Raw genomic sequence first — 24,028 nt, forward strand, 5'->3', positions numbered from 1 at the left:
GTTCGGCTCTGGCAGAAATAGATTTATGAAATATTTTGTCTTCATGCAGTCTCATGCACGGTCAGTTTTATCTTCTGTTCTTATTTTATGAAAACGGATAGCATCAAATTCTGTATTCATTCCTTTTGCACATCTTGATCAATACATGTAAATTTACTCACATTAAGGATTTATATATAGGCCTATATTCTTTCTTTTTTTAAATTGACGATGTATTGCCATTCTATTCGTTAAAATATCTCCCGTCTCTTGGATATATGTTTGCCACAACCACTACAATTTAGAATATAGAGCAAGTTTCTAGATGTGCATACAACTGTCATGATATTTTGATTTTAACTATTTTGTATTATTGATGAATAGTGGTGGGCATAAGTCACGTTCAGTTACACCTCTTATCGAAACATTTTTAGTTCCCCCTTATCTTCGTTCAAATTAGGCTGAGGTAAATAGTTTCTTTAAATTCGGCGTCTGTCTCTATAGTTGTTTAAATCTCAATATTTTGTTTAGAAAAAAAAATCTTCAATAAAAAGGGGTCTGTTAGACCATGGACCTATTACTACTTGTAGTAGGTCCATAGTAAGATAGTATTTAAAAATTCCCATAATTGGGATTGTATTAAAAAAAAATTATATATATAGGTCTATATATAGCTAGGTCGCGATCTAAAAATATACTTCTTTTTCTCGATTTTTTTCTTTTTTCCCCGTTTAAATAAATTGTTCTTTATTACGTGCCTTTTATATGATACTTGCTCTGATAATATTTTCCGGATATTTCCTAGGCAAGAGCATGGATTCTATCTTTTTTACTTCTTTAATTTGTGTGAGAACGAGAATTGACGATACAGTTTCTGCGCGCATACACAGTACACGCCTACCACTACGCGTACGTACCACTGATCTCTATGGTACGTACAGCAACTTTGGGGTCCGTGCGGACGGTACGTGTCACGCAGCTCAGAAAGCTAAACACAGCTGATTTGTTAACAACACACGCCGAATTTAGCGGGTGGGACTGACATAACCTGAGAAAGGCTAGCAGACTTCTTTTCTGATTTCTTCGTTTCTCATGCCTGCAAATTGTCAGTGAATCATATAAAATGGGTTGTACGTGCACCAAGGACCGGGTAACGGTTGGAGGGAGGCGATTTTACGTCATGAAACGGCTAGGAGAAGGGTAAGTTGCTGGTGGATTTTTGTTGTTGTTTTTTTGTTTTTGTCGATCAACAAGTTATTAGATATAGATCTAGGGGTCTAGATCTAGATCTAAATATAATACTAATCTACATCTAAGGTGGTACTGGACAGGACCAATTGTTATATACGTCCAGATTAATAAATAGCTATACATAGACAGTATAACTCTTTTGTTTAACTATGTGTGGTATGGTTAAATACCTTTGTCCTAATTGCCTTTGGTATAGATCTAATGTTAGAAGACTAGATGATCTACATCTAGACTTCTAGCCTATATGTGTTTGAGCTATGATGAGTTGAACATGTGAAATCAAATGAGATCCAGGACCATGATGATTCATGGTGTTTAGAAATAAGATTAAGAATTTAGATCAAGAAACCACTCCGAATCGAGACATTCACAGAGCTCTTCATTTCTGAAGTATACTCTAAAGTGTTCCTTATGATGACATTCTTCCCATATGATACTCTGCTATAACTTGCAATGCCAATGGAAAGTTTCTAATAATAAATAAGAAGTTCAACAGCGACAGATGGGAAGGATGCCAATGTAATTGTGGTTATTAGCATGTGCGTGCCTGTTAAATGGCGACTAGCTTGAATACTGATCCCCAGGGAGTGTAGAACATGCACTGCAATATGCAGAATAATCCAGTGCCAAAAAGAGGTAATATTAATAATAATATGGGGAGGAGGCTGGAGCTGAAGGGGACTCTGGACACTTAACAAAAATAAACACCACTTTGCCTTTGGATTTAAAAAATGTATGCAACAAATAGCATTAATCATCATAAATATTTATCCTTAAAGTATTGTCTAAGATAAGTCTGAAAAGATTCATAAAATATTGCTTGTACACTTCTTCAAATTACTGCTTCAATTTTTTTAATCAACTGCCCGGATGCACAACCTGTCCTGACACACAACCTCCGGATATACTGTACATGCCATGCTTTGATCAATTAGTGGTAAAGAGCTTTATAAAAAAAAATGGGTGTGATTATAACCGAGTCTGACATGTTTTTTATATTACAGTGGCTTCAGCGTAGTGGATCAAGTAGAAGATGAAGTGGGTGAGAAGTTTGCTCTGAAGCGTATTCAATGCCATGGAGCTGAAGATGACAGACAAGCGAAGAAGGAGGCTGAATACCATTGTCAATTCAAACATAAAAACCTCATCGGACTAGAGGAATGGGGCTCGGTTAAAGGAAAGGAAGGAGTTACAGAGATTCTTTTGGTGCTGCCATTATTAAGGTATAGTATGCAGGACAGCATAAAATGTTAGCAGTGTTTGTCTAGTAAAAGTGATATGAAAGGGTATAAACAACAACCTCTCTATCCAAGAAGTATGTTTTTTAAATATTATATTATTGCTATATGCCTATAAATCTTGTAGAAACAGGGGTAAACAGATATTCTTTTGGGGCTGCCATTATTTAAGGTATATAAAACTATAGTTCACAGCATGAAACATTGTCCAGTGTTTGTCTAGTAAAAGTGGTAAGAAATGTTATAAACAACAACCTTTGTATCCAAGAAGTATATATATTTTCAATATTATATTATTGCTAATAAGTCTTGTAAAAACAGGGGTAAACTTACAAACTTAGGGAAAAGATTATATCAAAGCAATTGTCAGAGGGTTTTCATCTTTTTCACATGCCATTATTAGGTCTCATGATAAATGTCTCCAATTTATTTGTGATTATGAAATTGGTTTAGAATGTAGGCAATCTTATTGGTCACATGACACAATGTGACTGCGCATTATTCTTTCCTACAACCTATTGGGCAATATATTAAAGCAAATGGCAGCCCTTATGATTGTATGACTCCGGGGTTTTTATCAAATTTATTGCTTATTTCCTGACTTTATAATCATATTGCCGTAGTAGTTTTCTACTGGTATTGTAAGATGTAAGAAAAGATAAAAATCCTGTGACTCCCATAAACCAATGTTTGATAGCTATAAAGCGTGAGATTAGTAATACATAAACATGCATGCTGTCAAAGCTGCACAAGTAAATGTAGGATTAAAGGCATCTATTTCAAAAATAAAAATAAATGATTTAACTTCTTTCAACTTGAAAACAAACATCATGATTTTTATTTACCTGTGTGCCCATATCGGCTGAAACAAATTCTGATTTTTGAAAAAATAATTCAGAATAGTTTTGTTTTAAATACCAGGGCCCCTTGACACAATGATAAATTAACAATTTATTGTTTTTGCATTCGACCATGAAGTACAATCTATTGCTAGGCTTTGTGTTACAGGTCACAGATGGTGTTATTGATACATGATTCATGAATTGATTCTCCTAGAGAGGAACATTGCAAGATGAACTGGATAAGATGAAAGCTGATGGAAGGTGTATGGCTGAAGAGAGGATCTGGAGGATATTCAAAGGCGTATGTGAAGGGATCAAAGCATTACACACAGCCAAACCCAAGCCACTAGCTCACAGGTCAGTTCACCTATGTATTGTGTCACCTATGTTGCAGTACAAATTTTGTACAAATATATGTCATGAACCAAACATTGATCCCCAAATTTCTGCTTTAAAAGTAAAATAGTACCATTAAATGTTACAAATACGTCAATTGAATTTTGCATCGTTTTACACCCAAGCCACTAGCTCACAGGTCAGTTTAATTTTTTTATATGTATTAATTGTTTTAATACACAGAGACATGAAGCCAGGTAATGTAATGTTAGCTGAGGATGATACACCAGTTATAATGGACTTTGGATCTATGGGGGAAGCAAGGATAGAGGTCAAAGGTCGCTCCGAGGCATGTGCTCTACAGGTAAACATACAGGCCTAGTCACCTGTTCTCTTTGTCTTCTATGTTGGTTGACATAACATGCTAATGTCCTTTGTCAAGGCATTAATCTACATTTGCCACTCCATACCCAGGAGAGTAATGGGGACCTGGTAGGATGGTGAAAGCCTCTGTGTTATTGATTGCCATATGCCCTCATGGTGATTATCTGGTAGGAATACTCCCCAGGGAGTGGAGATGGTGCACATTGTGCATGGATGAATCTGATGACGGGGGTTTTGATATCTGTTAAGCGCTTAGAGACGATAATTCGTATTGAGCACTTTAAATCCAGATTATTATGATTATTAATGTTTTCTGTGGTCATTTATTGTTTGTAACATATGGTTGAATTTTTTGTTTTTGTTTTAGTTAATGAGATGTATTAAGCTCTAGCAATTTTTTTCTTCTTTTTCATTTGTAGGTTGATTGAATATCTCAAAATCAAATGTAGGATCTGAAACTGGAACATAATTTGATGTGGATTTACACAATCTATGATGGAGAATTTGATGTTTAACTTGGAGTCCTGTTTCATCATGTTATAGAGCCTTGTTTTGATGAAAGATAAGAACCTGCTTGTTTTAAAAAATTGAAGACAAAACATGAAGTGTTGCTTTGATTGATGTTTATTTATAGGATCTAGCTGCTGAGAAGTGTAGTATGTTATTCCGAGCTCCAGAGCTTTTCCATGTAGACAGTCATTGCATCGTGGAAGAGAAAGTAGATATCTGGGTAAGTATCTTTCCACTCTTGAGGCACTCTGATAAAAACTTGTAAACTTCCACATGTAAACTGGAATAATGCAATCAAAGAGTAGTGAGCCATATATTAACCGTTATGAAGTAGCTGGTAGTTATTATGATCTGCAAGAAAATCGATCTGGTCAATCCATTTGTCCTCTTAATTAGCCTTGGCACTTATTTTATCCCAAAATTTAATATTTTTAGATTGTTTTTGTTACTGAATTACAGTTGGAACCCAATAGCTTTTTCATAAAAATACTCCAGAACCAATAACTGCAGGATTTTATATGTGCTGTGTTTGGTATACTTTTCCGAATTTGTGGAGTTGAAAGTCATTTACAAAGAGGAAATATTTATTCTTTATATTAAAGGTAATGCAAGATTTGGGAAAATTGGATGGACAGTAATTCTTAAAATTTTGATATATTTGGATGCCTCTGTGGATGTATTATAATCAATAGAAAATTTAGCCCCTAAAAACACTTCTGCTTTCGAGAAATTGAATAATAAACAATTTACCGGTGCTCCCAGTCAATTTCAAATATCGCCCAAGGCCATTCTATGGTAGCTGTGACCATGAAAATCTCAGAATATGCAGTTCTGATATATAACTTCCAAATGGGAATACCAGTAGTAAATAGGTCGATTGTAGACAAGAAACATTGTTTTAAAGCTTAATTAATATCAGTCATGAGAGGGAGCTATACAGACTAAAGAGTTTATCATTTACAATTTCATCACTTTAGACTCGATCTCAACCATGACAACGATCATTAAATATTGTAAAATTGCATTTGCCTCTAATATGTTCATTTGAACCAAATTCAAGATCCCATACCAAAACTTTGTATTACCTTTAACTAAGTCACATCAACGAGACCAATAATAAACCAAAGGGATGGTCACATTACCCCGCATGGCCAAGAGTTGGTGTGGCTAGTCTGCAAGCACAAACCCTGGTCAGTCGTAAAAGTGAGTCTGCACTATAAGACTACCTTAGGCCATGTACTGTAGCTGCTCCTGACAGTAGGTAGCTTGGCTAGACTTCTCTCAAGGCACAACGATTTGTTGATAAAGTGTTTTAAATTAGGGTCTGTGCCTGCAGAATATGGTGTGGCTGTGTGACTGAACTATACATTGTTCTCTTGTATAGTTACGGTATGAACATCTCTTGAAATGTGAGATGTGAGATTTTTTGGGTACTAACGATTAAACACTTAATTTGTTTACTGAGTGACTGAAGTATACATTGTTCTCTGGTATAGTTACGGTATGAACATCTCTTGAAATGTGAGATGTGAGATTTTTTGGGTACCGGTACTTACGATGAAATGCTCAATTTGTTTACTCAGTCTCTAGGTTGTGTACTCTTCAACATGGCATATCTTCACTCACCGTTTGAACCTATCTATGCGAGAGGAGATAGCATCCATTTAGCAGTACTCGGTAGGAATTTCAAATTCCCTGAAAACTCAAGGTAAGAATTAAAATGAGAAGGAATTCTCAAACATCTTTATTTCGAGGATATTAAAAGTCTTAACTTCATATAAACTGAAAACCGAAAACAATGTGGTTGAAATAGTTGTATGACACTTGCTCCTGCAACAATAGCCTAACCATGATTTCCTTCAAGAAAAAAATTCCTACCTTACGCCCTTGACCCAACACTTTACCTAACCCTAAACCTCACATAAAAACCCAATTTCAACTTATACCTTTAACGAAATAAATCCCGTAGCGATGGTTGCAGAAGCACATGTCAGATCCCTGGTTAACAGTCGTAGAATTGATTATCACGTTACTTGTCCCTTGACGGTGTACATGGTACCTATTAAAGTATCATCATGTATTTGTGAATTTTTTGCATCATTCTCTTATTCCGTGAGAGTGAACGTTAAATGATAACAAATTTGCTATTAGATATTTGGCAATAGACCCGTTTACTAATATATTCAAATTTAGAGATGTTTCTTTCCTGGGGACCTAGGGGCAAGTTATTCCATTAACCTGTTATTAATGAATGAACTACAATAGTTGGAATTCAGTCTGCATTCATTATTCGTTGCTGTGTCAGGCAAGCCTTCAGGTTGTCAAGAACAACAATTGTTAAAAAAGTATGCATACAATTTAAATATGCTAGTAAACCAGTCTATTAACACATTTCAGCATAAGTTTTGAAAAGTGGTCCAAAAGGCCTACATAATTTTTCAGATGGAAATATGTGAGAGAGGTTATATATATTACCACTAGACCACTATTTGGCACTATTCTCAAATCTGTGGCTGTAGAGATAATATATAAAAGAGGCATCTATATATCTTACCAAATAACATATGCCTACTACAGTATTCTGAGCCATTTGATATGGGTTCATAAGGTCCTACTAAGCTGGGTTTAATTTTAATTTAACTCTAGCAAACTTGATTGTTATGTTGATAATATCAACAAGATTAATTTTTAAGGCATTTCATTTTGTTTTCAATTTCCTTCAACTCTTTCTCTTTCTTTCTGCCCTTTTGTAAATTCATTGCATGTATTATGTATATCAGGGACTCATCTGGGCTGTTAAATCAATTAATCACTGAAATGTTGCAGGTTGATGCTAACGAGAGACCCTCAATAAATGAAATACTTGAAAAACTAACTCATTAATTGATGGCTAATTCTTACAAATATTAAAAATAATAATAACAATATAATAGGGTCATCACAGATTGAATATTCATATCAGAATTATCTCAGTACATGTATATAATATCTTATGTCCTTTGCACAAAGACAAAAATTGTGTTTTATGACTACTCTTGAGAAGGTTAAAAAAATATTTTATTCAAATTTTAAAATGTTTGCAATATAGGCCTACTTGCTATAAGATTCAAATAAACGCTTTGTTTTTTAAATCACATGTTTTTATCTTTTTTTAATGAAAGTTGTAATGTTCATGTAGAAGGTGAAACAAAATGATTGTATTCAAGCTTTAAAATGTTAGCTAGATAGGCCTACTTGCTGTCAGATTCAAATAAACTTCTTTTTTTAAAACTAAATCTTGTAATCTTTTTTTAAATGAAAGTTGCAATGTTTATGTAGAAGGTGGCAAAATAATTGTACTCAAACTTTAAAATGTAAGCAAGATAGGCCTACTTGAGACCTTATTTGTCTTGCTTTCTTTTATTCTAACTTTTGAAATCACATATTTTAACCAAATCAATTGATATAAAGTGCAATGACAGAGACTCCTAATAGTGTCATTTTAAACCAGTTATGTAGACTACATTCTAAATTTGATTTGGTTGATGGGTTGGAGGAGAAGCAAATAGTTTATACTAGGTTGAAAATCTAATAAAGAAATAACATGGGTGTCATGGTTATTTACAAATGATGGTGATGGAAAACATACATGTGTATATATTGATGTCACTTTCTCTCTTCTCTTATAATTTTCACTAACAATATTCATCTTATTTATTTATTGTTGATGGTGATGGAAAAAATACTGTATATATTGATGCCACTTTCTCTTTCTCTCTCCCTTATTTCTTTCCACACAAAATGTTCATTACATGTGCATCACATCATCATCATCCTCGCTTGACATCACTCACATGGTTACCCTCACCCTCTTGAATTCTATGAAATTTTATATCACATCTTCATCTTTTTTACTAATTTTAATATTTCTTAATTTTCTTCTAATTCTGTTTTAATCTTTCTCATTTCGTGATTCACATATATTCATCTGTCTTGATAACTGCCATATAATCCTAACAATCACTTCTCCACTGTATATATACCCATATGCACATATGACTAATCATACTCACATGACTAATCACATTCACCTGACTAATCTCACGCACATGACTACTCACATGACTAATCACACTCACATGACTAATCACATTCACCTGACTAATCTCACACACATGACTAATCACACTCACATGACTATTCACACTCACACGACTAATCCCACGCACATGACTAATCACACTCACATGACTAATCACACTCACATGACTAATCACGCTCACATGACTAATCACACTCTCATGACTAATCACACTCTCATGACTAATCACACTCACATGACTAATCACACTCACATGACTAATCACACGCACATGACTAATCACACTCACATGACAAACACACTTTTAACACACACCAGGTATTCCCAAGGTCTTCAGGACACTGTTTCGGGTATGCTAGTTGTAGAAGCTGTAGAGAGACCAAACATAGACTGGGTCCTAAACAAAACCACTGAGGGACAACTCAACATGGAAAATAGAATATAGACTCAACAGGGGACTAGTCTAAGTTTGTTTCCGTTCTAGTCCAATCAACAGGCCGCTATTGTAACAGGACTATTAAACAAAGCTACGAAGCGACAAGTCAACATGTAGGCTCATTGAACTTGTCTAAGCTTTTATGTTCTAGTCCAATCAACTGGCTGCGGTTGTAGCAGGACAAACAAAGCTACAAAGCGACTACCGGTAGCCAACATAGAGGACAGTATGTATGCTCGTGGGTATAGTCCAAGTTATCTGGTCTGACTAGTGGAAGCTAATGTAGCAAGACCACCAAAGCTATCGAAGGACAACTGGCCATGGAGAATAGAATATAGACTCATTGTACTACCAATATTCCTAAGTTCTCTAATCTGGTCCAATCGACTGTCCTCTACTTTATTAAGACCACCAAAGCTACAAAGTAACAAGTCCACATGGAGAGCAGGATTTAGACTATTGTAATAGTCTCAATGGTCTGATCAGCTGGCTGCTTATATCCAACAGTGTTTATGATATGTATGGTCTAATCAAAGTACTCTAGTCTTGTATTACATTACCAGTACTGTTAACAGAGCTGCCAACTAGTACGGATTTCCCGTAATTGGTACGGAAATTGACGACCATTACGGAATGTTGTTTAAAATTACGGATTTAAAAAAAAAAAAAAAAAAAAAAAAAAAAAAAATGATTTTTTTTTTTTTTTTTTTTTTTTTTTTTTTTTTTTTTTTTATATATATTTTTTTTTCCCCCCCACTTTTTCCTGGAAGACTGTGTTGTGATGATATGAAACTCATTATTTAACAACTTTGTGTGAGTAAAATCACCAAAAATGTCAGATAATCATGTGTCTGTGCAATGTTGGCGTGCCGTTTTTATTAGAGTCATAGCGCCGCATAGGAAATTACTGATTTATACCCAAAATTACTGATTTTGAGCCTTGTGATTACTGATTTTCGGTTCTGGAGGTTGGCAGCTCTGTGTTAATGACAAAGAATCTTTTGCTCTGAAACCTGCCTGGGATTGGTTTTGTGGTGAGACTTTTGAATAACTAATGATTGACAGTGAAAAAGACCAACCACGTTTTAGGCCACCGAGACACAATTCTAGGAGTTGTCCATATGAAGGTCCCACTGTTAGGCCAAGATTGATGGTCTGTGAAGTACGTACTTAAAGGTGCCGAAAAGAGTAGAACATGATTTAGACTATTGAGGCGTTGCAAGAAAGTTGCAATAAATTGCAATCTCCAAAATCAAGCATAAGTCTTGCGATTAATTACAAATTTGCAAGTGATCGCAACTCAACTTTCTTGCAATGCCCCATTAGAGAATAAAAGATAGATTTAGTTAGCTTAATTTAATTGTTAAAACTTTAATACGAACAAAATCCTAGGAAATTTAGGAGACTAGTGGGGCATTACAAGAAAGTTGAGTTGCAATCGATTGCAAATATCAGTTGCAAATTTGCAACAGCTTGCAAACGATCGCAACTTTCTTGCAACGCCCCGTATGTGATGTACGATCATTACAACTCTTAGTGCTGAAGATAAAGAGAAGTGCATAGGAAGCAACTCAAAATGCAGAACAAAGAAACTCTTGAGGAACGAAACAAAGGGATATGTAGATTTCAGTACTAAAAACCTCAACGAACATGGCAGCATAAAATAGCGGAACCTGTGGAAATCCAATAACAGCTGTGCCATCAACTGAAAATTTTTGCTTTAATAAAAGTGAAATGAATATATCATGTCAAGGCTTTAGAAAGAGGTAATATGGATATGTTGTGTCATCTGATTAAAGCAGTCGAGCTATGGCAAACAAAATAAGTATGAGTTCTTTTATACTTCAGTACTTTAGCAGAGGCTTAAAGAGTTCATCCTACCTTCAGTTTGGTTTTAATCTTTTAATTCTGTTTTCAATACAAGTTATGCTGGAGGAATGGAAAGTAAAGAACGGCTAGTTCAGTTTCCTTCTGTCGTGCAACTGAGCAAACCTTATTTGATATATATGTTTGTGTATATGTGTGTCCTTGCAAAGCAATATGTTAGACCTATTATGTGCTTAATACTGCCATAGAAATAAAAGATTTTTTGGTATTCATTGTGATTGATAAGAAATTCACAATTATTTAAAGAGTTTGTAATTTGTGTCAGGAGATACATCACATTTTCTTAGAGGGATCCCCTAAACAAAAAATGAACGCATTGAGAATGCATAAGACAAAGACTACCTGTCTTAAAGGTAATACAAAGTTTTGGTATGGGGTCATGAATTTGGTTCAAATGAACATATGGAAGCATATGCGATCCTACAATTTCAGTGATCCTTGTCGTGGTTGAAATCGAGTCTAAAGTTATGAAATTGTAAATAATTAACTCTTTATGTTGTATAGCTCCCTCTCAAGGTCAAGATATTAATTACCGGTAAGCTACAAAACAATGTTTCTTGACTAAAATCGACCAATTAGCTATTCTCGTTTGGAAATTATATATCACAACTACATATTCTGAGATTGTTATGGTCGCAGCTACCATTGTACTGCTTCTTCTAAAAAGCCGAAGTGTTTTAGGGGCTAAATTTTCTAGTGCTTATAATACGTCCAAAGGGGCATCCAAATATATCAAAATTGTAAAGAATCACTATCCATCCAATTTTCAAAATTTCCCAAAATTTTATATTACCTTTAATGGTCAGGTTGTCAGAATCTGTATGTTTATATTTAATTCAGGACTCAGCTTTATATTTTTTTTAAATATAATAAGTAGGCATATCATATAAATCATGAAAAGACAAACAATTGATCAAAAATTTTAAACTATCCAGTCTAAACTATTAAGTAATGTGACATCAGAATGTAGTCATATTTTAAAATCTATTTCTGATCATATACGTGTGTATCAAATATGAGATTACCTTAACACAGTGCAATTCTTTATGGGAAATGGTTTCATATGGGAATGAAAGCAATAAGAAGGCTTACAAATTGGGTTTTTACATGTGCCACACTCAACTCAAGTAAGGTAAACGTGTGCCTGGCAGGAATTAATGTTCTTCTGTATGCATGTATGATCCCAGACCAGGGACCCATTTCTCAAAGCCTTTTTTCAATGACAAATGACAAAAATCAGTGACAAATCTGCTGATAACCAATCAGAAGCAAGGATTTCAGTAGCTTATAACAGGTATTGTAACTAGTTATTGATTACAAGTTTTATGAAACGGGTCCAGAATGCTAGCTAGGATTCCAGACCAAACATGAGGCTTATCCAATGTCTGATTGACAAACTGCATTTATTTATCCCTTTATTAACCCTTTCAGTACTAAGCTTTGAGAAAACTTGGACTGGTGTACTAAAAAGGCATGTTATACCAAGATTAAATTGTAAACGGCAGTTTTATATATATATATATATAGAATGTTATAGTATTAAGGAAATACACAATTTTCATATTCCAGCGTAATTTTAAAATGCCAAGTTCTTTGTCCGCGGTCCAAGTCCCACCGCGGCACTAATGTCTTTTGGCAAGGCATTGATCTACATTTGCCACTCTCCACCCAGGTATTAAATGGGTACCCGGTAGGATGCGAAAGCTAATGTGCTTAGATTAGCAAGTGTGCGCTTGTAAACATGACGCCTGGCTGGAATGCTCCCCGGGGAGTGGAGAATGTGCATACATTGTGTGCGGGTAAGCCTGAATCCGATGACCGGGGTAATAATATATATAAGCGCTTTGAGAGGGCCTTCGGTCCTGTAAAGCGCTATATAAGAACTAGCTATTATTACTATTATTATTATTATTAAATTACATAAGAAGTGGGTTAGAAAAACAGGACAAAATTGATATCTCTTGACTTTACTCAAGCCATTCTAGTTAATCATACATGTCCTTTCAATCACCCTGAAATGAAAATGTACGTAATGTTGCATATTAAATTCAAAAATTGAAATACGTTGTATTTGCACATGTACCTGTATTCTTCTCTCTGTATATTATAATAAATACTATATGCATAAAAGACTACCGGTATATTCGTTAGTTTCTTTTGTTTCTGCCTACAATTGTTAAATGAAAGTTTGTTTTTTTCCTGCCTATTTTTTATATTTCATTTCTATTTTTCTATCCCTATTTCTCTCATCTTCCCTTTTAGCTTCTGGGAGGGGTGATGTAGCCCACAAGTTTTAATGCCAATATAGAATTTGGCCAAAAAATGGAATTGCTTTTCAAAAGAATCTGGCTTGAATTGATTCTGAAATCTCCATCATTCATTACATGTAGATGGACTTTTTGAAACGGCAAGATGTTACATAATGCTAGAAATCTTTCCCCCTGCAAATTGCCATTCATATTTTCATATTTTAAGACGATATACCTACGTATGAGGAATGCAACCTTAATTTCCATTTATATGTTTGCACATACAAATACATATTCCACCAAAACCTTTGGCAGATATCATGATTTTTACTAATGAATATCATTCAGTGTGATCTAGAATAGGTACGTAATAATTTGTGAGTGCCTTCGAAATGCCAACTGGATGGAATTTTCTCTACCATGGTCGAGCAGAGAAAGAGAGAGAGAAATTGACATAGAAATTGGCGGAGAAATTGATGTAGAGAGATCAACAGATTCCGTCAATATCTCTACCAATATATCTCTCTCTTTCTCTGCTTGGTAGAGAAAATTCCAGATAGAGAAAGAGAGATTGACAGAAAAGTTGACAGAGAGAGAGAGAGAGATATTGACACAGATATCGACAGAAAGAGAGAGAGAGAGAACTTCATTCTATTGCATCTAGTGATCACAGTGATGATATAAACCTTGGTGTACCTGATATGCGTTTTGAAAAGCACTGTAAAAATTCATCTGTCTTCTCTACTTCATGTACATCTGTCCTTATTTCTATGAGCCAGACCTCACTTATCATTTCTTGTTTTTTCCATAAATTCTCTACTTTCCTGTATGTCCACTTTTCGATTTTCTCCTTTCCTGCAACTGCTCTATCTTGTGCTTAAACATTACATTCCCAATTTTCTCTTCTGAAGAATCTTTCAGAATCCCCTTTTCCTCACCTCTATCTCCTTCAAGCGCACATTTATTACCTCAACAAGCCAAACCGTCTACTATCCTCAAATATATCATCTTTATGCATCTTATTCTACTATTATAAGATGATGACGTGTAATCGCACGTAATTTGGGTAATGACTGGTCATTATCCAATGGAAATGACCGGTCATTGTCAAAATCATGTTAGAAAACATCATTTTATAAAACAAATAAAACATAATCTTATAAAACAATAATACACATCATTTTGTTTGGGCATTAGTAAAATTACCCACACTTGGTACCTTCCAAACAGTCTAAACGCCATCGGCTATCGGCTCGGTCGTGTTAGACCTTGTGTGGGTAATTTTTACTAATGCCCTCACTGATGTGTATTATTTGTATATTCAAATCATTTTTCATTTAAGTCTCTTTACTCTCTCTCTTGCCACCCCCCCCCCCCCCCCTTGCTCACATTCTCTCTCTTCCTCTCCTCTCTCTCTCTCTCTCTCTCTCTCTTGCTCTCATTCTCTTTCTTGCTTGCTCTTATTCTTTCTTCCTCTCCCCTCTCTCTTACTCTCTCTCTTGCTACCATTCTCTCTTGCTCTTTCTCTCATTCTCTCTCTCGCTCTCTCTCTCATTCTCTGTTCCTCTCCCTACCCCCCCCCCCCCCTTTGTATGTTTCCCTGCCCTCCTTCCATTTCTCCAGAAGCCTTTAACATCTAATGGATAATGGTATAATCACCTAATCAAGCAGCTTAAGAACAGCTGACGGAGTTCCATCCCACTTTAATGAGATTACACATACTAATGTGTTTTGCTTCATGAACTAAGTACTTCTAGACAAACACACATACATGCAGAAGCTATATATTTGTAGATAAAATATTATTTAATAAAGGCAAATGAATGGCAATGTACTCAATCGATTACATACTCATTATCCTGGTTTCTGAGCTACTTCTTACCTCAAATTTGCCGACAAATACCTTAAATCATCAAAAGATGTGGAAAACAATTCAGTTTGTTTAAATCTGTACAATTAATAAGCTTACCACAATCTGGAAAATTCTAGATCATACATTTGGCTTTTCTTCAGAATCAAATTAAAATGTTGGAAATAAAATTATGCATCAAAAGAATTAAGCTCCTAAACATGAAAATACTTTTGAAAGTTTAATGAAGGAGAGTATTATTACGATAAGACGGAAGGAAAAGACGATGATTGGCATCAGACAACAAAAAAAAAATTATGTGACATTTCCCCCCTTTAATGATATAATCCCTTTTCATTTCTTCTATTCGGGTAGTCCAGATTCTGTCCATTTTTATGTATTTTTATTTTTCATTCATCTTTGTCCTCCTTCCTTAGACGCATCCCATACAGCGCGGTGTCTCCACTAATCGCGTGATCCCCCCTCCCCCAAATACACCGGTCAAAACAATAGATAAGAATCTAAGGACTGTCTCCATTGTAGCACTGAGGGTGTCTTATTTTCTCAGCTGTCCAAGCAGTGAACTTCAGGATAAATAGGGGTTGTTTGCTACCCTCTAACATTTTGAATATGAAGGAAATCAAATTCCTGCCCCTCCCCCCCCCCCCCCCCAAAAAAAAAAGCTCTGTGTTAACAATTTATGTAACTGACCCTACCTGAAAGAAGTGTCGTGAAAGGGTATACTGACTGGCCTTCAAAAAGAATTTGCATACCATTTCAAGGAATAAAACAACCCCACAACTAAGTGAGACATTAAAATGATTAACGATTTTAGAGCATATGGGGAAACACTATTTCATATCAAGACCCACAAGAGTCTAACAAATTATATTGCATTTCAGAATCACACATCACCACTTTTTTGCTTTTTCGTTATGTCTCAACAGTTTGGCGCATCTTTTGATTTATCAAAGAAAGATACTGTAATAACAAAATCTGGTTGCGAACTGAATATTGGAATGAAAATTGTTGAATATGTTCTCTATAGTACTTGTACATGTACATACTTAAACATGCATACTTGTGCATACTTAAAACTTAAATAAACTTGAAAGAAACATCGAATCTACGCAATCTGCATCACTGTCTGCCCAGACATGCCCTACATAGCAACATCATAGATTTTTGAAGAAATCCCTGCATTCTTTGGCTTTGCTCATGGTAGTTGTGAAATGGAATTTATCTGCCAGGTCAGGTAAATAAATACCGTATGTACAGTGTATAATTAATCTACTAATATCTTTTTACTAAATTTAAAAAATCCAGCAAAAATGTCTAGTGTCTTATGTAAACTGGACGAATGTTTGTATTTTATGTAAAAAACAATTTAGAAAATGCACACTCATTTCTTTGAATTATTTCATTTTTTAAAAAAATCCATCTTCATGTATACTTTCAAGCCTTGATTACAATATGTTTGTCTAAATACTGTTCAGATAAAATTCCTCTGATAAAAGAAAAAATAATGAAAATTCTAATACAATAAGCTAAAAACACGGTAATCTATCCTTTATTTAAATGCTTATAAGGTTAATGCATAATCTTGCATAAAAATTCAATTCAAGCCTTCCTATGCTTTATCATCAGTAGAATTACACTTCTGTCCATATAAATCTGCATGCATAATATTATCAATAATCAAATAGGGATTTTAAAAAAAGGAGTTTCCTATTCTCCACCAGAACTTGCAGTCTGTGCTGAAACTAAAATGGGTCATTCCACAGATGTAATAAGGTAGAGCCTTTTTTTTCTCTCTCTCTCTCTCTCATTTTGTTGTTGCTTTGAAGACGTTCTTTTCTATAAATAATATTGTAACATTCTATGTCAATGTTCCATCTCTTCTTCTTCTTCTTCTTCTTCATCAGACGATGCTTCACTATCTATATCTCCGTCTTCTTCGTCCTCCTCTTCTTCCTCTTCTTTTCCTTGCCTTTCCATCCAATCATCCTGATCACCTTCCCCTGGGCCCAGTGATGTCAGAAGCTCATCTATATGTACCAAGACCTCCTCATCATCACAACTTAGAGCACAGTAGAGCTGCAAAGAAATCATAGTCATAGTTAGATTATCACATTCATTCATTCATGACTTTATCAATATTTTGAATATCATATTGTGAAAGGTGAGTCTCCAATGTTTCCATTCATATGTGTTTTGTTGGTGGCTCATATACTTTTTATGTGTCTTTTTCACCACTTTCAATCTTGTAAAGAGAAGTGTTTTATGTCCACTTTAATCACTTTTTTCTAACCACTTATTCTTGGAACTATCAATTAATGAAGGTATGCATGGTTTGCTCTACTATTCATTTATCTTTGATGAGCAAATTAATATTTCTTGAGTTACATAACTTTAAATATGACCATGCAATACCGCTCACTGCTTGCAGGACGAGTGTGCCATTTCAGGCACTGGAAATAAAATCGGCCCTTTTTGCTCATTTGCATACCACCTGCAGTCTTACTGGGTTCTATATATCTTAAGCCCCTGTGTACATTGTAATTGTTGAGGAGTGAAAGGGGAGGGGAGGGGAGGGGGAGGCTGTATGTATCATACCCTTGTAATATCAACAATGTTATAGCACACCCATCCCTCCCCTCCCCATTTTACTCATGACTCCAAACATGTTCAAATCAATACTTTAAAGATAATAGCTCACCTTCTTAGCTTTATGAAGGTAATACCTTGCTTGTGGTTTACATTGCTCTAGTCCTCTTTCATGCTGGACCAGGCCTAACATATACCAGACCTGGACTACTTCATCATCCTCTTCTAAAAGGGTATGAAGAACATTTTCTGATTCCTGTAACACAATTGAAGGAAGAAAACTTGAGCACAAACTGACCTACAATTTTTCTAATAATTCTACTTAAAGAGAAAAACTAATTTCACTGATATCAAAGAAATCTGACGAAAACTTTTGGGGAAATTATCTCCCTTGTATATCATGGGTTTGATGGACATCTTTATCCTCTACAAGCCAATGATGAAGATACCAAATAATTTTTTGTTTATATTGTGCATATTATATCCATTATGTTATGATATCTACAGTTGCTATGAATATATGTCTTTGTAAAATCTCAGCAAAGCAAATTTCCATTGGACAACATTCTTCTAACACAAACTATAATCATGGATGGGGAGGCACGATGGCTCATTGGTAGAGCAGTGGTCTGCGTCTGAAAACAAGTTGATGTGCTAGTGCCCTTTGGAAAGGCATTAATCCTCATTACCAAGTCCCTCGGAGAGGATTTAAAAGCCGTCGGTCCCCTGGTTGCTTACTTACAAGCATACACATGCTTACTTAGCAGTCAGGTCAAACAAACGGACAAACAAACAATCAAACTTGATAACTTACATCCCACATCTCCAGTTCCATAAGAATCTTGGCTGCTCCTATCCTGTTCTCATAGCTCAAGATAGGCTCAACTATGATGTCATCATTAGAACCACCTCCTTCTCCATCTCCTTCTAGATACTGCCATAGCGATAAACTCTTCTTCATGGAAGCTATGGCTTCCTATAGAACATCAATTTCAAAATATTTTAGATTTAGGATTTATTTACTTTTTATTCCATAAGAATAAGTTAATACATTTTCCAACCCTTGCAAAGGTGAACTAGATATGTGTACTAATCTACATATTGTTCAGCTACCAGTATCAAGGGAAACAAAAAATGTGGTCATTGTAGACAGGTGGTTACTAAAGCAGGTTTGACTGTACCAGTATTAGCAGGAAACTTGTGAATACACTCAAAATTGGTTTGAATTATTGTCAAGTTTACTAAAAAATTCAGGTTTTATTTTTTATAGTATAATAATATAGTAATAATAATAAGTAATTACGAATTATTCTTTACAAAAACATAACTGTAACATTCAAATAGACAAACTTTCCTCTCTATGAAAGAGTAGATAATATAGGCTATAAATATGTGAGAGTACTGTAAACAAACACAGAGTTCACTGGTGTCAGGAATGAATGATTAATCTACTTAGAGACAACATTAAAAATAAATTGTATGAGGAATAGCACTTCTGTGTAGTAACATTGCTACTAAATGAAGTCTTCTCAAAGCCTCTCTCTGTATTAACTGCTTTGTAAAGACCGGGCTATCGTAACAAATTCAGCTAGCAGCTTGATGCGTTTTGTCAGTCACCTGTTTATTATCTTTACTAAGCCAGTAGCTAGCTAGGAGTTGATGTGCCTCCGGACTGTGAGGGTCTTCATTGACGGCCTGATCAATAGCTGCCTTACATCTCTCATCGGAGTCTTCTTCAAAGCTAAACAACAATAAACAAACAACATTAAACAAATAACAATAAAATGGAAACAAGACTCACTTTAATTCAGAATTTACTGCTGTTGTGTTTTCACTGTTTTCTTGATTTTGTCTTTGCCGAATGAACATCCATAATAATAACAATCTGAATTTGTAAAGTGCTTAATATTGTATACCGTACCTTCTCTAAGAGCTTTAAAGATATTATTATCCTGGTCAATAATAATATCTGACAGGAGGCGCAATGGCTCAGTAGTAGAGCGGACTTAAAGCCATTGGTCCCCTGGTTGCTTATTTACACGCATACACATGCTTTCTTAGCAGTCAAGTAAAAAAAAATAATAATAAAAAAAAAAAATCAAAAATTACTTACCAAGCATCTGTCAGGAAGATTTCAGCAATAGAACAGTACGCTCTACATATATCAGCATTGGTAACCTTTGAAGCACTGCTCTCTGAGGAACATGATGCGCCACTTTCTTCTTTCTGATAATTTAAATTTATACAACTCACATTAAGCGCCACTTTATTACATGATTTTTGTTATTGTCTATTTCATCCTAATAGCTCTTGAAATAGTATGCTATTACTATACAAGAGCTTTAATTATGAACATACGATTACTTGTTTTGTATTTTTTGTTTATTGTATTATTTTGGTACCTTGAATTGGTTTGATATGAAATACCTTTTTCAACAACGGACTTTCAGTTGAAAGTGTGTTGTATTTTCATCGAGATCTATAAAGAAACGCTTAGGATTTAAACACAAATTTTAAGCACTTTGTGATGCATAGACAAATTTATTTTCAGTCCAAAGAAACACCTCAAAATATCTACACATCCAGCACTTTAAAATGAATTGACACACATTTCAAAAGACCCTTTCAAATATCAAGTGGTTAACTTTTGAAGGCAAGAAAGTGTTGTGAATTTGAATAGCAGTGTAGATTTGTGTATTAAAGTTTGCAAGTTGCCAAATTGTGTTGTCATGAAAACGGCCCTCATCAATTGATGGCAAAAGTTTAATGTCCTTTTTCTCTGGTTTTACAGTGCTCAGTGTACATTGTGAGTGGCTCACCTGTTCTCCATCTCTTTCTTTAATCATCAGCTCGACACCTTTCTGGAAGAATTGAAGCCCTTCTAATCCTTCGTGTAGCTGACCCATGTACATGTACTTAGAGAAACCTTCTTCAGGACATACTGTTATTGCACGGCCAAAGCAGTACATTTATCATAGTCAAGGAATCTTATAATATACATGTACATGCATGTGCAGTACATAAATAACTTTTTTTACCCCTGTAATAATAAATTAATAATGTTACATTTATAAAGTGCATTTTCATAAAAGGGATAGAGCAACGTCGATCTGGCGCTGCTCAGTAGCTGCCGGGCTCACGATCAATTGGGCAAAAAGAATTTCCATTTTCGGTTTAATAAAATTTGGAGTGGACTTTAAAAGATTATTATTATTATTATTATTATTATTATTATTATTATTATAAGAAACAAAGTACATAAAAAAGAAGTACTTACAAACAAAAGAAGAAAGATAACATTATGATATGAAGATGGAACTGCCTGAATACTTTGCTCTCTCTTATCCAAACAAAGATTCATTAGACATTCAACGAAGAGGCTGACAGTATTACCTCACCAGCCAGGCTCTAATATCCTTTGGCATGACATCAATCTGCACTCGCTACACACCATCCAGATGACGGAACTGGGAATATGGAAGAAGGATATTTCCTTAGCAGCTTGGCTAATGTCATGGTAATAATGATGTAGCTTGCAAAGCACAGTAAATTACACAGTAACTGTGCAATGTAATTTTATTGTCGCTTCCTCGGTAAGGTCATTGACTGTCTAAGTAACAATAAAAATTGTCAACTATTTGTTGACCCCTGGAAGAAGCAATCATACAGGCAGGTCACTATCGATTATAAATAATAATGTTAATTCTAAAATAATTCTCTTTCCAAAAAGCCCAGTTTGGTATTAATGACTAGAATTACACAACAGTAATCCTAAAACAGGTAAGGGGTGATTCCAAAGGCAATGATTCCTGTACAACGTATGACTTTAATCAATTTTCTTTCATCCATTACCATTATTCAGTGGTCAAATAAATGAAACTTCTCAAATATATGGACAAAAGACATACGTATAATTGTATGGGATACTTTGTACGGAATCGCTCTAAAGTGAGATAGTTATAAAGAGGATATTTTCCTTGCTCCGTCTGTATCACCAAGCTCTGCCAACAGGTTTCCAGATGACTCCAAAGCTCGCACGTTGTCAGGTTCCATCTGTAGCGCCCTCTGGCAGAACTTCTGAGCCATCTCATACTCAAAGGTATCCAGGTATTCATCTACCTGGTTGGTAAGGTCATCAAGGAATACAGTGTGAGCAAAACAATTAATACAATAACTCTAATATTAATTGAAAATTTGTTTAAAGGTGGTGGTTATTTTACCTGATTGCTAAGAAAGCATAAATGCTTGTAAGTAAGCAACCAGACGGCTGACGGCTTTAGGTCCTCTCTGAGGGACCTGGTAATAAGGATTAATGCCTTAAGGTGGGGGGGGGGGGACCAGATTCAATACTAATTAAATCCAAGTATATCCTCTACTACATCAAAGCAATTAATCTACTAATCTACCCAAGTAGCTGACCATTGATGAATGGACTGGTAATCTCACCTTTTCAAGCAGTTGATCTATACTGAATTGACTGGAGGTTTTCTTAGTTGCTTTCTTCTCCTGCCTTCTTTGCTCCACCAAATCTTGAAATTCTTGTCTGCTCATTGATGTTCCATCCTCTGTTACCATGAAAACAGAACCAGAAAGGAAAGGAAAAATAAAGTTGAGGTTGGAATTTTAGATTCCACTCATACAAAATTACAATTATAAAGCAATGTCACTGTAAGTATCCAAATTAATTTGGATACTAAGCACTCCTACAAAGTCAAAGTTATGTGGGATATCCTTGTACTCCACACAGGATATCATAGATCAAACCCACACCAGTTAGAACTAGTGGTCGAAATGCATATCAACTACTAGGGGCTCCCAATGCATTAGGAAAGGCATTGATCTATTACATGTACAGAATAAAGGAAGGGGGGAATAAACATTTGAAATATAAGCTTACTCACAAATTTAACTCTCGCAAATCACAATATTAACTTTAATGGTCGTTAGAAAGAACTTCTGATTTTATCAGTTATAATCCAAGGTTGAAAATATTGTCTGAAATATATGAAGGAATCCCAGCTGATATTATTAACCCTCGTGTGTTGTTTTTCCAGCGATAGTGCTGGAACAATTGGCCACAAAAATCTTGGACTCTATTTAATTGCACACCCAAAAATTCAGGAAGTATATTAAGGCGTACACCAGTGGCGGATCCAGGGGGGGGGGGGGGGCAGTACCGTAAAAACACATTAATTTTACCTTTATTTTGAGGGGAAATCGTTTGTTATTGCTCCTAACCCTCTCTCTCCCTCCCCCCCCCCCCCCCCCCCTCCCCGGCCCGCTTCTTATTCATCGGCTGGCTGAGTCGACGCTAAAATATTTCAAAAAACAAATTGGCCAAAAAAAAAAAAAAAATCTCGAATTGGGAACCCTCTTTGACCCCCTCCCCTGTCGCCTACTGGATCCGCACCTGGTGTACACACAGTGATAGTGTTTGCTGAATTTAGCTAAGCGCTTTCATTGTAAAGTAGTCTAGCCTACGGAAGTTACTAAGTATCAAATTGGCAACACAAAACAGGTTTGTTTGTTTTATAACATCGCATCCTCCCATGAAAGATCATTGTTTCTGTAATGTTAATCACATGTTAGCTCATTATCATCAGGAACACTTGGACGGTAAAAAAAACTCACTCTCACTCAGAAATCAAATGTTCGCATTTTGTGATAAATTCAGTCACTGACGTAAATGTCAACACATGGGACTAGAACATACATTTTCAGTAAATTCAAAGCGTTTATCCATAAAAACAACAATATCACTTACCATTTTTTCTTGATTTTGTGTTACTATGCTTTCCCCTCTTTCGCCTTTGTGCCTTAGAACCCCCCATGGTGTGTAGGAAGATGATAATCAATCGCCAATTCTATATGTATTTTCAGTTCAGCATGTGAATTCTACTAAATTATAGTATCTCCAAAACGGCCAATTGAAAAGGAAAAAAGAAAAATGGCACGTCTCGGTTGACGGTAAATTATGCCACTGGAGTAAGAGACTAGATTTGAATATTTTTAAAGCTATCGTATGACATTGTAACTAGATAATGACCTAAATCATTTCAAAGCCCAAATGTTGCTCTTTACTCTCATGTATGTGGTGTGCCGAATCTTTGTGTCTACCTTTCTTTGTTTCATATTGACATTGAGACTCAAACCGGCATTTTGGAGCTCTAATTCGAACATTACGCTAAGAAGTTAATTTTAAAGCAGTTTAAAACTATCGTATGACATTTCAATTAAATAATGACCTATATCATATAAAATCTTAATACTCTCTGATGTATGTGACATTCTGACGGTTTTTGTCTGGGTCTTACTGTTTTAGAAACTAGGGCTCAAACCGGCATGGGAATCCCTCTAGTTCGCATATTACACGAGGAAA

At 35.3% G+C, this 24,028-nt stretch overlaps 2 protein-coding genes across 2 annotated transcripts; one reads left to right on the forward strand and one right to left on the reverse strand.

Annotated features, from left to right (window-relative positions):
- The first annotated feature begins 916 nt into the window (after nt 1-916).
- On the forward strand, nt 917-9,152 carry LOC576630 (serine/threonine-protein kinase 16). Its single transcript, XM_030974718.1, has 8 exons — nt 917-1,179; nt 2,235-2,458; nt 2,612-2,640; nt 3,525-3,667; nt 3,890-4,010; nt 4,665-4,760; nt 6,124-6,248; nt 8,940-9,152. Exons 1-8 carry the CDS (start codon nt 1,103-1,105, stop codon nt 9,064-9,066), a joined length of 942 nt encoding a protein of 313 aa, XP_030830578.1. The 5' UTR covers nt 917-1,102; the 3' UTR covers nt 9,067-9,152.
- A 7,183-nt stretch (nt 9,153-16,335) lies between these two features.
- On the reverse strand, nt 16,336-23,540 carry LOC100891594 (probable assembly chaperone of rpl4). The gene is made up of 9 exons (XM_003728383.3): nt 23,414-23,540; nt 22,096-22,214; nt 21,622-21,768; nt 20,469-20,612; nt 19,763-19,875; nt 19,267-19,390; nt 18,464-18,625; nt 17,762-17,905; nt 16,336-17,139 (listed from the first exon to the last, which is right to left on the reverse strand). The coding sequence occupies exons 1-9, from the start codon at nt 23,478-23,480 to the stop codon at nt 16,927-16,929; spliced, it is 1,233 nt and encodes a 410-aa protein (XP_003728431.2). The 5' UTR covers nt 23,481-23,540; the 3' UTR covers nt 16,336-16,926.
- Nucleotides 23,541-24,028: the final 488 nt, after the last annotated feature.

This window comes from Strongylocentrotus purpuratus, unplaced genomic scaffold (assembly GCF_000002235.5).
Source record: "Strongylocentrotus purpuratus isolate Spur 01 unplaced genomic scaffold, Spur_5.0 spur5_contig_866, whole genome shotgun sequence".
NCBI classification, from domain to species: Eukaryota; Metazoa; Echinodermata; class Echinoidea; order Camarodonta; family Strongylocentrotidae; genus Strongylocentrotus; species Strongylocentrotus purpuratus.

Coding starts and splice junctions, on each gene's coding strand:
- LOC576630 (XM_030974718.1), top strand. CDS start 1,103: ATGGGTTGTACGTGCACCAAGGACCGGGTAACGGTTGGAGGGAGGCGA. Junction 2,459..2,611: donor GCTGCCATTATTAAGGTATA/GTATGCAGGACA, acceptor AGGGGTAAACAG/ATATTCTTTTGGGGCTGCCA. Junction 3,668..3,889: donor CCCAAGCCACTAGCTCACAG/GTCAGTTCACCT, acceptor TTTAATACACAG/AGACATGAAGCCAGGTAATG.
- LOC100891594 (XM_003728383.3), bottom strand. CDS start 23,480: ATGGGGGGTTCTAAGGCACAAAGGCGAAAGAGGGGAAAGCATAGTAAC. Junction 18,626..19,266: donor TTAGTAAAGATAATAAACAG/GTGACTGACAAA, acceptor GATGTTCTATAG/GAAGCCATAGCTTCCATGAA. Junction 17,906..18,463: donor TGGAACTGGAGATGTGGGAT/GTAAGTTATCAA, acceptor ATTGTGTTACAG/GAATCAGAAAATGTTCTTCA.